A 16,308-nucleotide genomic window follows, 5' to 3' on the forward strand; every position below is an offset into this window, starting at 1 on the left:
CTGAGCAGAGAAGGCATAGTTCTCTTTAGATTTTCCTATATGGCGCCCAACAGAAGGCGTCCTTGTTTTTAAGTTTTCTTAAAATTGTAACATTTCGTTCCTGAAATTTTTAATCTCTGTTATATGGCGCCCAAAAGAAATCATTGAAAATAATATTTTTATATTATTATTTGGTTAGATATGGCGCCCAATAGAGAACCTATTTTTTAATATTGCCTAAATGGCGCCCAATTGGATTCCTTTTGTTTATTTTTAAATTTACTAAATCATAAACATTTCTTTCTAAAAATCATCTGTTTTTTTATGTGGCGCCCAACGTAAAATTACACTGAAAACCACAAAAGCTTATAATTCATTTAAAAATTACTGTCTTGGCTATTGACAACTGTCGATAATCACAATCGCCAATGATAAAACAAAACAAAAAACATTGTTGCAGAATTGTCAAAGATTTGTGTGAATTTCACACAGCGTCAACAGATGTCATCGCGGAACGTGTGAAAATATTTCAAACAAGAAATGGAACAACAAAAACCACAACACAACAACAATATTGATCTATACTTTGGATCGCTATCTAATCTTATCATGGCAAGTGACAAATAATACAAATAAATTACAAAGAATCAGACATGGTTTTCAAAAGCAAAAAACAATATTCCGGTGTGAATGGAGGTGGTGCTGCTGACAAATTTGAATACAATTTGAATTTTAATTAGAGGAAGTGAAAAAAAAAAATCAAAGGCATTGGTCGCAAGTATCCGTTTCGCTTCAAACCCATCATTTGCAACTAAGAAGTTGGCTGATGGTGGGTTGCCGAAGTCAGAAAATCAATGGAAATGAGTCATCACACAAATGATCCGCAAACCTATTGTTATTGTCTCCAGATATTGTTGTCATTGCTTTCTTAGTTTTTGCATTGATCTTTGCTTAAGATCACAAAGTGATCACTCAAATTACTTAACTTCCTTTGCCATGGCGTTGGGGTTTTTATTGATATTCTCCCCTAGCTGCTTCTTCTTCTTCTTATGCATCGTCTACTTTAACATCATTCGATTTATAACAGAAACACATATCCAGATGCGTTTATTATTACTTTTTGTTGGTTTTTATTTCCTTTTGTTTTTTTTTTTTTGGTTTTCAACTTTTTTAATGCCATTCGCGCTTCTCTTTGTGGCAGTCGTTGTGTCTACATCTTCCTGATGCCATAAATAAAGTCTTGGCGAAAAAAAAAACAGCCGAACAACAGACAAATTGATCCACTCGAAAATGCATTAAATAAAACGCGCTTTGGCGCAAAATATAGCGGAGGCATCGACAAGATCAAAAGCAGAGCGTAAGAGAGAGAACGAGAGAGAGAGCACAAGGAACTTCATAACCAGTGCGCGGCAAAATACAAACAGTTTCTTGGCCAACTCGCTGCTTCATAGTTACTCATGATGGCATACAAGTTTGGGTTGTTTTGCTTAACAAATAGGGTTGGTAATAGGAAAAAAAAGTCGGAGCTTAAGCCTAGTTGGAGTAAAAAAAGTGGCTGAGACGTGGCCTGTGGGAATTGTGTTGTCGGGGAAAAATGCCTCCGGGGTATTCTTAGAAACCAAAAAAATATGCTCTGGAAAATATAATTTTGTCAGAGGACTCAATTTGGAGTGGTGGCAGCAGGGCCGAGCTTTGAATACCCTCCACCATTTGATACAAATTTGACAATTCTCAAAAACTATAAAATCTGTTAAAAAAAATCTGTTAAAATTTTAAAAAATAACGAATGTAGATGTTATGTTAGGGTACATACGACGACATGGACCTGCATAGGTAACCTTTGTCATAAGCCATTACAATATTCAACTTAAAAAAATCGGTAATAATGCAGCTAAATTCATCAAAATATCGAATATCGGGAGGTACGGCTATATGGGGGCCATACGAAGAATTTGAAAGAATTCCGGTGAATAATGTCGCTAAAATCAACAAAGTACCGAATATCCGGAGGTACAGTTATATGGGGGCTATACGAAGACGTGGACCTGCACAAACAATCTCCTGTCATAGGCTGTAGCATCCATTACGAACATCAAATACCAAATTTGAAACAATTTCGGTGAATAATGTCGCTACAATTAACACAGTACCGAATATCGGGAGGTACCGCTATATGGGGCCCATACGAAGACGTGGACCTGCACAGACAATCTCCTGTCATAGGCTGTAGCATCTATTATGAACCTCAAATACCAAATTTGAAAGATTTCCGGTGAATGATGTAGCTAAAATCATCAAAATACCGAATATCGGAAGGTACCGTTATATGGGGGCTATACCAAGTCATAGACCTGCACAGACAATTTTCTGCCCTAGGTTGTTGTATCTATTTCGAACTTCAAATGCCAAATTTGAAACAATTCCGGTGAATAATGTAGCTAAAATCGGGAGGTACCGATATTCAATTTAGAGCTATGTGGCGCCCAACGTATGGCAAATTGCATTGTATAAAGATATTACAAACAGACCTTCAGGGTAGCATTTAATTTATTGTACCAAAAATATAGTCAAAGATTGTATGGTTTTCTGAAGAGGAAAACATGGAGTTAAGAGCTTTTTTAAGGAAAATGGCGGGAATGTGGAAATTGTTTTTGGAAGAAAAGTGTTTCACGAGTGTCCTGCAAAACCAAAAATATGCTCTAGAAATTCTAAGCGAAGCAACTCTTTAGCTCTTTTGAGTGTATTTTCTTTCTGTTTACTATTTTATTTTCGAACTCCAACCTGAGATGTGGATTCCGAACTCATCAACAACCTTTAAAATCGATTAGCCCAAAATCGATTGAATAATCGAAGGCGACATTTTTTTTTAAACTTGAAGTAGAAAATTTTGGAAGATATCTTTAATTTTCATTAGGAATTTTTGTGTTAGCGAACATAGGTAGAAGTCGATTTTTCACTGGTGGCATGAAATTGAGAATCCCACCTCCCCATCACAATAAATTCTCCCCAAATTTTTTTTTATTTTTTTCCACACCTCTGCCTAGACTCCTTCCCAACCAGCAAATGCAAATGTTAGGCAACTTCCATATTTTCCAAACAACTTCTTCTTTTTCTGGTTGTTTTCCTTTTTATTCTGCGGCTGCCTACTACTGCTTGCTTGTGCCTGAAAAATTTATGATCGCCTTCCATAAATTTATGGAATGAATAGGCGATAGTGGAGATAGAGCTAGCTAGCCTACCATGGAAGATGATTCGATAATTATCATAATGATCATAACTTGATGGATTGGTTCGATGACAGATGCAATGTTTGGATGGATGAATGAACTACTGAAAGATGAATAACCACTGAAGAACCGCTTTATGACATTTTAGTAGCTCAAGACTTTAAGAGCAACTCTTGCTCTTTGTTTACTGCAACCACTTAACATTTTATTTCTTTTTACACTCATCTGTTTATGGAAAATATGATGATGAGGAACGGATATGGTCGATGATCACTTGTCTGCCAAGTATCCTTTTTTTGTGGGGAGAACAAGTGTGTCACATTGTCTGAAGTGTGGCAGAAGAGAGTCTGTATCTGCCACAAGAGTTGGGAAGTGTGTCGTCATTGTTCTTTGGTTTGTTTGTTTATTATTTTTTTTTTCGAGTGTGTCTTTTGGGTATCGGATTTCAATTGTGTCATAAATCTACTTGAAATTTTGTCCGAAAATTGAGCCATGTTGTTGGGTAACTTTTTTTTTAATAGGGCAAGGTGACCTATTTTTAGCCAATACTGCTTGGGATATATCGAGCAATATTATCTTCATTTTCCTCTAAAGAACAATTGCAAATATTAAAGAAATGGCTCCCAAATGATATTACGGTTTTAAAGGAGGCTATCAATTCTTTTTTGAGTTCTGTGTGGATAAAAAGCCACATTTTGTATGAATATGCCAAATTTTGATTCTGTTCCTTGTGGGGAATTCAATTCCTTTCCCTAAAAGAAGTGGCGCCCAAATGATTTTACTGTTCAATGGAGTTATATTCTCTTACTCTTTAATGAGTTCTCTGTGGTTAAAATGAAAAAGCTGGAGAAATATCCAAAGATTTGATTCTGTTTCCTATGAAGAATATACAGGGTGAGATGAAAAAACTGCAATCAACTTCAGACTGCTGTCATTTCTAAGCCACTCGTCCGACAACTGTTAAAATAATACCAGTGGCAGCTCATTATATTGTTTACAAGCGTACAAAAGCTTTTCGGTGAGAACTTCCCAGAAAAAAGGTTATTCTATCGGAATTCAAGCGTGATACTGTGATTTCTTTATATTTGGCTGGAAAACCACAAGTGGCTATCGTTAGAGCACTCCACGAATTAAAATGTGAATAAATCTTTTGTGTGTCGTACCATCGCTCGTTATCGTGATACTGGTAGTGTAGCCCGTCGCCAAGAAAGTGGACGGAAGAAAACAGCAACATCAGCAGAAATGGTTCAAAAAGTAAAGAAGAGACTTCATCGAAACCCACGTCGCAGTGGCCGAAAAATGGCTCGTGAGCTGAATATATCGCAATATTCCATTCGGCAAATAAATGATGAAAAATGAGTTCGGGGTAAACCCATTGAAATTCTAAAAAGTGCGAAAACTTACACCGCAACAGAAAGAAAATAGACTCAAAAGAGTTGCTTCGCTTGGCCGAAAGTGGTGAACTGCCGAATTTGGTTTTCTCCGATGATTGGTTTTCAAAAGAGTTGCTTCTCTTGTTCGAAAGTGGTGAAATGCCGAATTTGGGTTTCTCCGATGAGAAAACATTCGTTGTCCAGCAGTTTGTAAACAAACAAAATGATCGTGTTTACCTGCCAAAAAGGTCAGCTGAAAATGTGCAACTTCGGTTGACCACCAGAATTTAAGCACCGGCTATGGTAATGGTGTGGGCCGTCATAACAGCCGATGGTCTCTCTCCGCTCTTATTAATCGACCATGGCATCAGAATAAATGCCAAATATTATCGCGAAAATATTCTGGAGGGTGTATTAAAGCCTTGGGCACGCAAACATTTAGGCCGCAGACCTTGGATATTCCAACAGGACTCAGCACACGCCACCCAAGAATAGTTACAAAATGAGGTTTCTCCCTTCAATTCAAGCGCACATTGGCCACCAAAATCTCCGGCTACCAATCCGTTGGACTATTGTGTCTGGAATATTTTCGAAAGCAAGGTTGGCACTAAAAAATACCAAAGTGTCGATCACCTCAAGCAAGCGCTGCGCCGGAAATGGGCCGAAATACCGCAGAGTAACATTCGGGCAGCGTGTGACGGTTTCATTGGCCGTTTGAAGGCCATAATTCGTGCCGATGGTGACCAATTCGAACAAATCTAAACTTATTCTAAAATTTAATGCTATTTCCGAAATTTTTTGCTTTCATTCAATAACATTTAAAAATAATTGAAAAAATTATGGCGTTTGACTTTGTTGCAATTTTGTTCAATCTCACCCTTTATAAGGTCTTTAGTGAGTTATCTATGGTTAAAATAAAAAAATTGGACCAATATCCCAAATTTTGATTCTGTTACCTATGAGGAATACACTTTCCTACCTTTAGGGTGGAAAGGTTTATGGTTTCAATAGAGTATATAAATTCGTTTATGAGTTCTCTGTGGATAAAATGGAAAAACTGGATAAATACCCCGAAACTGTTTTTGTGAAGAATTCAATTCCCTTTCTTAAGGAAGTGGCGCCCAAATGATATTATGATATGATCACTGGATAGTATGTTTCTAATGAGTTATATGTGTTTAAAATGGAAAATATGGAGAAATATCAAAAAATTTGTATTCCGTTCCTGTCGAGGAGTTCACTTCCCTCCCTCAATGTAATATCAAATCCTCCAGTCCCTTCCTTGGGATATAATGCCAAAAGTAGTTTGCATTTTTTTCCAAGCCGCTAATTTGTGTTTTCTTTTTTTTTTTGTTTGATGTGACGTATTTTTCACATTATTGTTGTTGTTGTCTTTGCCCTGCTCCACTTCATTTCACTTCACTTTAGTTTTTTTTTTATTTATTTTCCTTTTACGTTGATCACCTTTATTGGGTTAATGACAAGATTTTTGTTTTGAATTAATGTTGTCGAAATATGTCATTGATGTTTGCCGCCTGAATTTGCCTGAGCGCCGATCGAACCAGTTCTTTACGCGAGAGGGAAGATGATGTTGATGTTGATATCGATGAGATTTCTTTTTTTGATATTGAGACGACTCAAGTGGCGTTTATAAATGTGTGATCAAATTGCCGCGCTTTGATCTCTTCTTCTTTCCACATTTTTTGCCGTTGCTCTGTGGCATGCAGCCAGCCAGCCAGCCAGCCATCCTTATAAAAGGGTATTTGAGGATGGTGATAATGAGTATGGGATGGGGGGGATACTTAAAAGTGTAACATTCCTTTTTGTTGTTGGGTTTTATGAAGTTTGGAAATATTTGCATAAAAATTTTGTTGGGTTTCCCATACTTTAGATATGTACTGTTGTTGTTGTTGCTGGTTTTTATTGTTACTGACCATCAATGGAGTAAATCCTTTTAGGGCAACAAGTTTGAAGGGAAATTTTGTTTGACAGACAAGATCAAAGCGAATTAAGCGACTGAGGAATAATGAGGAGTAGATTTTATTGACAAATTAAGCAATTAAAAAAGAAGGAAAAATGCCGACGGTGTTTTGAAATTAGTATTAGGCTACGGAGAGGCAAATAGTTATCAATATGGGAAAATATTTTTAAAAATCATAGCAGGAAATTTTCCACCTTTTTTTCCTGGAACAAAATGACCTTGCAAAAATGTTCTTAAAAAATCCACGCCTTTGGAGCGGCAAGTCTTTCACATTTTTTTTGGTTCAGGAAAACCTCGAATAAATATTCTTTAAAAAAATCAAAAAAGTCCTGGAAAACTATTTTTAAAAATCTACGATTTATATGTAGCACTGAAGTCCTGATTTTGTGGAAAAATTAAGAAATTCAAAATGAATGCTCAATAAATACAAGGAGGACTCCAAATTAGTATTTTTTCCATAATGAAGGAAATATTTTTAATACTGAAAATTAATTTAAAAAATCAAAAAATTTATCTGATAAAAATATTTTTTTTTTCAAAAGAGCGGATAGCAGTTCCAGGACCCAAAGTTATTTAAATGATTTTTTTAATAAACAGGAAAATTCTTCAATAACGAAAAATATGTTAAAATCAGCTGTGATAGAGGTATGAATTCAAAATATACCTGAAAATAGGCAAAGATTTTTTGATCGAAAATTAATTAAAGATCGAAAAATCGATCTTATTCCTATTTACTAATATAAGAAGAACATTTAATAATATTTAGTTAATATCGAGGTAAGTCGACTTTGTTTTGGAAAAGGTTTCGAAAATTGAACTCTGTAACTGATGGAGAAGCTAAACTCTAAGCCGTAGGTGTGGCCCACTCAGTCGAAATATGCCCAAATATAGGCAAAAATAGGCTTTTTTAATAATTCATTTCAATTGAAAAATCTATGTCATTTCTAGCTATTAACAAACTTTTTATACCCTCCACCATTCGGAAAAAAACATCGAAAAATGCCGCTCAAATAAAAACCTTTATGTCGGGGCTATACGAAGACGAAGGCTGCAGTAACGATTCCGAAATTTAAATACAACATTCGAATAATGTCGTGAAAATCATCAAAATACCGAATAAAGGGAGGTACCGTTGTATTGGGGCAATACTAAGACCTGGACCTGCATAGAAAATTTGCCGTCATAGCTTGTGGTACCCGTTACGAACTTCAAATACGAAATTTGACGCAATCTCGGTGAATAATGTCGCGAAAATCCTGCAAATACCGAATATCGGGGTAGCGAATTCCTATATAGACAATTCTCTTCCAGGTGGTAAAGTACTCAGAGAGAACTCCTTATGTAGAATTTTAGATAATTCTATTAAAAAATGTAGCTTCAATTATTCAAATACCGAATATCGGGGGGCTATACGATATCGTGGACCTTTATAGACAATTTTCTTTCAGAGAGTAAAGTACTCACAGAGAACTCCTTGTGTAGAATTTCAGACATTGCAAAATTCCACTAAAATCATCAAAATGCAGAATGTCGGGAGGTACAGATATATGGGGGATATACGCTATCGTGAACCTATATAGACAATTCTTTTGCAGAGGGTAAAGTACTCAGTAAGAACTCCTTGTGTAGAATTTAAATTAATTCCATTTAAAGGTACAGTTATATGGGGACATACGATATCGTGGACCTATACAGACAATTTATTTTCAAGGGGTAAAGTAGTCACGACGAACTCCTTGTGTAGAATTTCAGACAATTTCATTGAAACATTTGGCTACAATCATTAAAAAAACCCGAACATCGGCGGGTACCGTTATATGGGTCTACACGATATTCGGGGACCATCTTCGAACTTGACTTGCCTGCAGACAAAAGATAGATAAGTGCAAAATTTTAGCTTCCTACCGTTGTTTGTTTTTACTCTAGCGTGATTACAACAGAAGGACAGACGGATGGACGGACGGACTGGGTTAAATCGTTTTAGAGTTTTACTCTGATCATTAATATATATTTGTTGGGTCTAAAATTATTATTTCGATGAGTTACAAACAGAATGACGAACTTAATATACCCTCCATACTATGTATGGTGGAGGCTATAAAAATACACATCAAAAGATCGAAAGTCAACATCGGCTTCCTTCAGTCGACTTGGGTTTGGATGTTTAAAATCGGTTTTAGCCGACTGGACAAGATCCACTTTTTATACTTAATCTACATATTTTTAGAAATTTTTGATATTTTTTTAATAAATTAACATTTTTTCTAATTTTTTTTTTTTCATTTTCATTCAATTTAATTATTTTTTTTGTAAATTTGAAAATATATTTTTTTAATTCAATTGACCATTTCCAAATTGGTTTTCCAAGGTTCTGCTACATTCCCCCCACAATTTCCTTCCACCGTACTCTTTTACACACACGCAACATTTCAATAATTCTGCCACACTATCAAAACTTCCATCAACGCCATTCAATAATTTCATCACTAAAAACTATTTTTATTTTTTTTTTTTTTTTGAATTTTCAATAGTTTCAAAGGCATTTCGGAATTACTTCCCTAATGAAACAAATTATTTTTTTTCGTTTTACTTTTTATTTTATGGCAAAATGTAATCTTCATTTAGAAAATTTGAGAAAAGCCGAACACACTTGAGAGTCTGCCACAAAGTAAGAACTTGCTGTGTGTTGTTTGTATTTCTTCGGAAACTAAGGCAATCTGTAAAAACTTCTTATCTTATCCATTAATAATAAAAACGATGATGTATGAAATTAAAGCGTAAATTGTATAAGTATTTTTTTTTTTGAGAAATAAAAAGGAAAGCACAAAATTGCCAGATGGCCTTGCTGCCATTTGGTTTTGCTACTCTGCAGGGAATACCGAAAATCATTTTTTTTTTGTAAAAAAAAATCAATTACGGAAGATGGTGAATTTTTAGAAAGAGTTTTAATGGATTCCATTCCCATTAGCAAAGGTCAGTCATAGGCCAAGATTTCAGGTATTACAAATATTTAAAATAGTCCGGAAATATTTATTGATAGACTTCCTAAAATATTTCCAATAATTGTTTTTAGAAGTATTCTTGAATTTTAGGCAGTCCAAAATTATTTTGAAAATATTTTTGAAAAAATATAAAAATTGTTTTTTTTTATAAAAATTCACGATTAATCTCCCTCAAATTTTTAAAACAAAAAATTTGAATAATTTCATAAAATATAAAAAAAAATAAAAATTCTCCAATTATTTGAAACCTAATATATTCAAATATAATTTCAATACTACGGAGGTTATATTAAACTTGTCATTCCGTTTTATCTCCTCGAAATAAGTATTTTAGACCCCACAAATAAGTATTTAGACCCCACAGGGAGAGATGAAAAAACTGCAACCAACTTCAGACTGTTGTCATTTCCAAGCCACCCGTCCGACAGCTGTTAAAATTATTCTAGTGACAGCTCATTATATTGTTTACAAGCGTACAAAAGCATTTTGGTGAGAATTTTCCAGAAAACAAGTTATTCGCAATGGAATTCAATCGTGATATTGTGATTTCTTTATATTTGGCTGGAAAACCACATGTGGCTATCGTTAGAGCACTCCAGCATCTAAATGTGAATAAATCTTTTGTGTCTCGTACCATCGCTCGTTAATGCGACTTGATCGAAATCCGCGTCGCGAAAATGGCTCGTGAGCAGAACATATCGCAATATTCAATTCGGCAAATATTGAAAAATGAGCTCGGGGTAAAGCCATTGAAATTCCAAAAAGTGCAAAAACTTACACCGCAACGGAATGAAAATAGACTAAAAAAAGGTAAAGAGTTGCTTCGCTTGGCCGAAAGTGGTGAACTGCTGAAATTGTTTTTCTCCGATGAGAAAACATTCGTTGTCCAGCAGTTTGTAAACAAACAAAATGATCGTGTTTACTTGCCAAAGAGGTCAGCTGAAAATGTGCACCTTCGGTTGGCCACCAGAACTCAAGCGCCTGCGTCCGTGGTGATGGTGTGGGCCACCATAACAGCCGATGGTAGCTCTCCGCTCGTATTAATCGGCCGTGATCAGATCAGAATAAATGCCGAATATTATCGCGAAAATATTCTGAAGGGTGTATTAAAACCTTGGGCACGCAAATATATTGGCCGCAGACCTTGGACATTGCAACAAGACTCAGCGCCGTCGCACTCGGCACCCGCCACTGGTTACAATGGTTATGAGGTTCCTCGCTTTATTTCCAGCGCACAATGGCCACCAAAATCTCCGAATACCAATCCGTTGGACTATTCTGTCTGGAGTATTTTGGAAAGCAAGGTTGGCACTAAAAAATACCAAAGTGTTGATCACCTCAAGCAAGTGCTTCGCCGGGAATGGGCCAAAATACGGCAGAGCTACATTTGGGCAGCGTGTGACATTTTCGTTGGCCGTTTAAAGGCTATTATTCGTACCAAAAGGTGACCAATTCGAACAAATCTAAAGTTATTCTAAAATGTGATGCTTTTTCCGACATTTTTTGCTTTCATTCAATAAAATTTAAAAAAAAAAAAAAAAAAAAAAAAAAAAAAAAAAAAAACAGGGAATACCCTCCACCATTTCAAAATCCGATAAAAATTCTGTCAAAATCTTAAAAATACCGAATACAGCCGATATATTGGGGGCTCTACGACGTGAACCTGCATAGACCGTAGACCGGAGGTACCGTTACATCAGAGCTATACGAAGACCTGGACTTGCATAGACAATTTTCTGTGACAGCATGAAGCATCCATTATGAACTTCATATGCACTTCATCGGGAGGTACAGCTATATGGGGGTTATACGAAGACATAGACCTGGACAGGCAGTTTTCTGTCATAAGTTGTAGTATCCATTACGAACTTCAAATATCAAATTTGAAACAATTCCGGTGAATAATGTCACTAAAATTACCAAAATATTTACAGTTTATTGGGCCTTACATGAGTATTTCGAGAAGTTACAAACGGAATGACAAAGTTAATATAACCTCCATATTATGGTGGAGGGTAAGAAAATGTAAAAATTATGGAGTTTGACTTATGGAGTTTACTTTCCAACCTAGATTCTTATACCAAATTTCAAGTTTATAACTCAATCCGTTCACATAATACCAAATGGTACCACTTTCGAACTTTTCGTAATCTTAAAGTTCGAATTTCCTAAAACCCTTTTGTGTAGCTATCCTGCACTCAATCGGTGAATCTCATTCCAGATTTAAAGTTAGTCTCATTTGTATTTTAGTATATTTTAGTACTTTTCGTACCCTTTTAGTAAAAATTTCCTGACTGATCCGTGCAAAATATCAAAATATCGTCTGGCCATAATTTTTAGTCACTCTTTTTTATATTCAGATTTAAAATATTAGCAATTGGAGATTAGTGTTTCCTTTAACTTTTTCTTTATTATTTTTTTTAATTATTTTTTTAATATTATAAATTAAATTTGAAAAACACTTACTTCACCGTCGCTTAATAGAATTCCCATTTTCTTGTTTGTGTATTCGGTTTTCTGATCGCTTTATGTTTTCCTTGCTTTGGCTTTTCTTGTTTCTGATACTTTGTGGTTTATATCTTGGAAGGCATTAATTCCAGCTTAATTTTTTTTTTGTTCGAAACACAACACTTGATTATGTTATTAAATTCTCATTTAAATAATATTCCAATAAATCTTTTCACAAATATTTTGCAGAGCTATCAACTTTTATGAATGATCATAAATTGAATATTTTTTCCGATTATAAATATTTTTATTATTATTTTATTTGTTGTTGTTATTGCTTGATATCTTAATATTCGCACTATTTTGTAGACAATTTTGTTTTTTGTAATTTCTATAAAATCTCCCGTTTTATATGAATTTTCGACAGCGGCCGTTTTAGTGTGACTTCCTTGAGGTCGGCCGAGATACTAAACCAAACAAAAAAACTTGTCAAAGTAAACACACAAACTTAAAAGGCAACACCAGCAAGTCAGAGACTCGCCACACTCTTTGCTTAGGTAAGCAAGCTGGTATTACAACAGCAACAACAACAACTATAGCACCATTTCATTTGTATATCCCTACAGAAATCCACTTCTTCATATAGGCATTACTATACTCTTAATGGCAAAGAGCCTTAGCTCACAAGAGCTGCTTTGTTTTTTCGTCTTCTCTAACCACCAACCCAACACGAATGTTGTTGCCGTTGGTTGTTGCACCATATACAACAGCAACAACAACAAATGGTATAGCGCTGTGTTGTTGGACTTTTTGGCTCTTTGGTGGAAGTCAAGATAAAAAAAGTCAATTTTCATCAATGAAATCAAATCGGAGAGCCTTAAAATCAACACAAACACACACACACTCACACCCATGCAGTGAGAGCCCCAAAAGAGTAAAAGAGAAATGAAATGAGGCATGTAAAACGAAAGGTGTTGGAGTGGGACAACAAATATCAATGGTTATCATTTTCTGTGGACAGGTAAAAGGAAATCATCACCACCCCTCTGCAGAGCACTCTCTAACACCAACACTTTACACAGACACACACACACACACAATCACAAGGGCCCTTAAGTCATATTCGAAAAAAAGGAAACACCACAGAATAGGCAGACAGTTCCTTCCTCCTTCGCCACTTAAGGATGACAAGAAATTAGGCAACAATTTCGTTGTGAATCTGATCCTGGCCAGACCTCAAAGTAACTCTCAGCGGCTTAAGGGCACCACAAAAACAACAAACACTAGAACAGGTTCCTACGCTTCCTACAAGTACCTCTCAAGTAATTCTAGCATTTCGGCTGCCGTTGCTCTTAATCCTAGCCCTAATCCCCGCTCTAAGGCCAATGTGGGCTGGCTGACTGGCTGGCTGTGAGTGTTTGCTCAGATCTTAATGAAAAGTCACAACAATCGTTGTCGTCTCTCAGCCTAAAAGTCAAAACATCGATGACACATCACCATGCCGAAGGCATGAAAAGTAGGTTGATCCCATCTCATCCCATTCCCATGTTTCCTAAATCCAAAAGAAAGGCAATTAAACTGAATTGGCAATGAAGTGCCGCTTGTTTTCTTCCGAGTGCATGGATTATTGCTTTATTTATGGTTTACGAATTATTTTGAGAACTCATTAAACGGATGCGGAAGTTGGCGGAGTTGGCAAAAAGGAGGGAGAGAGGCAGAGTTTCAAGAGTTTACAAATTATTTCTTGAGGGGATTATTAATTATGAGAAGTAATAATGCAGATCAGCTGTTTAGAGTGTTGGGTTTTATATGAAGTGGTTAATGGAAATAAGCGATAACAATACAGATAGGATCCTAGAGGGAATTGGTTTGGGCTAGGAGATTTGAATCTTGGTCCAGAAGGTCTTCTATGAGAAGAAAACCTTCTGGTCTTCTATGAGAAGAAGACCTTCTGGTCTTCTATGAGAAGAAGACCTTCTGGTCTTCTATGAGAAGAAGACCTTCTGGTCTTCTATGAGAAGAAGACCTTCTGGTCTTCTATGAGAAGAAGACCTTCTGGTCTTCTATGAGAAGAAGACCTTCTGGTCTTCTATGAGAAGAAGACCTTCTGGTCTTCTATGAGAAGAAGACCTTCTGGTCTTCTATGAGAAGAAGACCTTCTGGTCTTCTATGAGAAGAAGACCTTCTGGTCTTCTATGAGAAGAAGACCTTCTGGTCTTCTATGAGAAGAAGACCTTCTGGTCTTCTATGAGAAGAAGACCTTCTCTTCTGGTCTTCTATGAGAAGAAGACCTTCTGGTCTTCTATGAGAAGAAGACCTTCTGGTCTTCTATGAGAAGAAGACCTTCTGGTCTTCTATGAGAAGAAGACCTTCTGGTCTTCTATGAGAAGAAGACCTTCTGGTCTTCTATGAGAAGAAGACCTTCTGGTCTTCTATGAGAAGAAGACCTTCTGGTCTTCTATGAGAAGAAGACCTTCTGGTCTTCTATGAGAAGAAGACCTTCTGGTCTTCTATGAGAAGAAGACCTTCTGGTCTTCTATGAGAAGAAGACCTTCTGGTCTTCTATACGAAGAAGACCTTCTGGTCTTCTATACGAAGAAGACCTTCTGGTCTTCTATACGAAGAAGACCTTCTGGTCTTCTATGAGAAGACTTTCTGGTCTTCTATGAGAAGACTTTCTGGTCTTCTATGAGAAGACTTTCTGGTCTTCTATGAGAAGACTTTCTGGTCTTCTATGAGAAGAAGACCTTCTGGTCTTCTATGAGACGAAGACCTTCTGGTCTTCAATGAGAAGACCTCTAGCTCTTCTATGAGAAGATTTTCTCGTCGTCTATGACAAGACCTTCTCGTCTTCTATGGGAAGAACACCTTTTGCTCTTCTATGAGAAGACCTTCTGCTCTTCTATGAGAAGAATACCTTCTGGTCTTCTATGAGAAGACCTTCTGGTCTTCTATGAGGAGAAGACCTTCTGGTCTTCTATGAGGAGAAGACCTTCTGGTCTTCTATGAGGAGAAGACCTTCTGGTCTTCTATGAGGAGAAGACCTTCTGGTCTTCTATGAGGAGAAGACCTTCTGGTCTTTTATGAGGAGAAGACCTTCTGGTCTTCTATGAGAAGAAGACCTTCTGGTCTTCTATGAGGAGAAGGCCTTCTGGTCTTCTATGAGGAGAAGACCTTCTGGTCTTTTGTGAGGAGAAGACCTTCTGGTCTTTTGTGAGGAGAAGACCTTCTGGTCTTCTATGAGAAGAATACCTTCTGGTCTTCTATGAGAAGACCTTCTGGTCTTCTATGAGAAGAATACCTTCTGGTCTTCAATGAGAAGACCTCTAGCTCTTCTATGAGAAGATTTTCTCGTCGTCTATGACAAGACCTTCTCGTCTTCTATGGGAAGAACACCTTTTGCTCTTCTATGAGAAGACCTTCTGCTCTTCTATGACAAGACCTTCTCGTCTTCTATGGGAAGAACACCTTTTGCTCTTCTATGAGAAGACCTTCTTCTCTTCTATGAGAAGACCTTCTCGTCTTCTATGGGAAGAACACCTTTTGCTCTTCTATTAGAAGACCTTCCGCTCTTCCAAGAGAGGATTTTCTCGTTGTCTATGAGAATACCCTCTCGTCTTCTATGAGAAGACCTTCTCGTCTCCTATGGGAAGAACACCTTTTGCTCTTCTATGAGAAGACCTTCTGCTCTTCTATGAGAAGACCTCCAGCTCTTCCAAGAGAAGATCATCTGTTCTTCCAAGAGATTTTCTGCTCTTTTATACGAAGGCTTTCTGGTCTTCTTTAAGAGGACCTCCTGACCTTCTATAATGAGATCTTCTTGCTATCTATGGGAAATCTTCCGGTCTTCCTTGAGAAAACCTTTCGATCTTGTATGAGAAGTTTTCTTGTTTTTTTTAGAAGACCTTTTAGTCTTCTGCCTTCCATGGGAATATGTTCTGATTCACAAATAGAATGAGTCTCCAAATTTATTAATTGTTAAAATATCATCCATAAAATTTGCCTACACCTCCATGGTGGCGCTAAAATAAAAACATCAACACCTCTTTCTCACCTTTACCATTTGGCGTTTGTTTAGGTAATTCGGTGGGTCACACACTCCATGGAGTCGAAATGTGGTTGTGCCCTCCGTGTTGTCATGATGTCGTCGTTATTGTTAATTGAACATATTCCAAGAAAGCGCGTGCGCATGCGCCAACCAAACAAAGCAACACCTCCAACTCCATGCTCGATGCATCCATTGTCTTGGTCTTTATTGGCTTCTGTTTGCTTTGTTCGGTTTCTTTTCTCTTTTTTTG

At 36.7% G+C, this 16,308-nt stretch overlaps 1 protein-coding gene across 3 annotated transcripts in view; it reads right to left on the minus strand.

Annotated features, from left to right (window-relative positions):
- LOC101893284 (GATA-binding factor A) overlaps positions 1-16,308 on the minus strand; it is a 77,888-nt gene that overhangs the window by 8,677 nt on the left and 52,903 nt on the right. Inside the window, exon 1 of one of the 3 annotated variants that reach the window (XM_059118175.1) lies at positions 12,029-12,645. The exons of 1 other annotated variant lie outside the window; for it this stretch is intronic. In XM_059118175.1, the coding sequence (XP_058974158.1) occupies positions 12,029-12,055 (27 nt within the window). In that variant the 5' untranslated portion in view covers positions 12,056-12,645. Of the gene's footprint in view, positions 1-12,028; positions 12,646-16,308 lie in introns of those variants that run through there. One more of the 3 variants, XM_059118173.1, reaches the window with a different exon arrangement.

This window comes from Musca domestica, unplaced genomic scaffold, assembly GCF_030504385.1.
Source record: "Musca domestica strain aabys unplaced genomic scaffold, Musca_domestica.polishedcontigs.V.1.1 12, whole genome shotgun sequence".
In the NCBI taxonomy this organism is placed as follows: Eukaryota; Metazoa; Arthropoda; class Insecta; order Diptera; family Muscidae; genus Musca; species Musca domestica.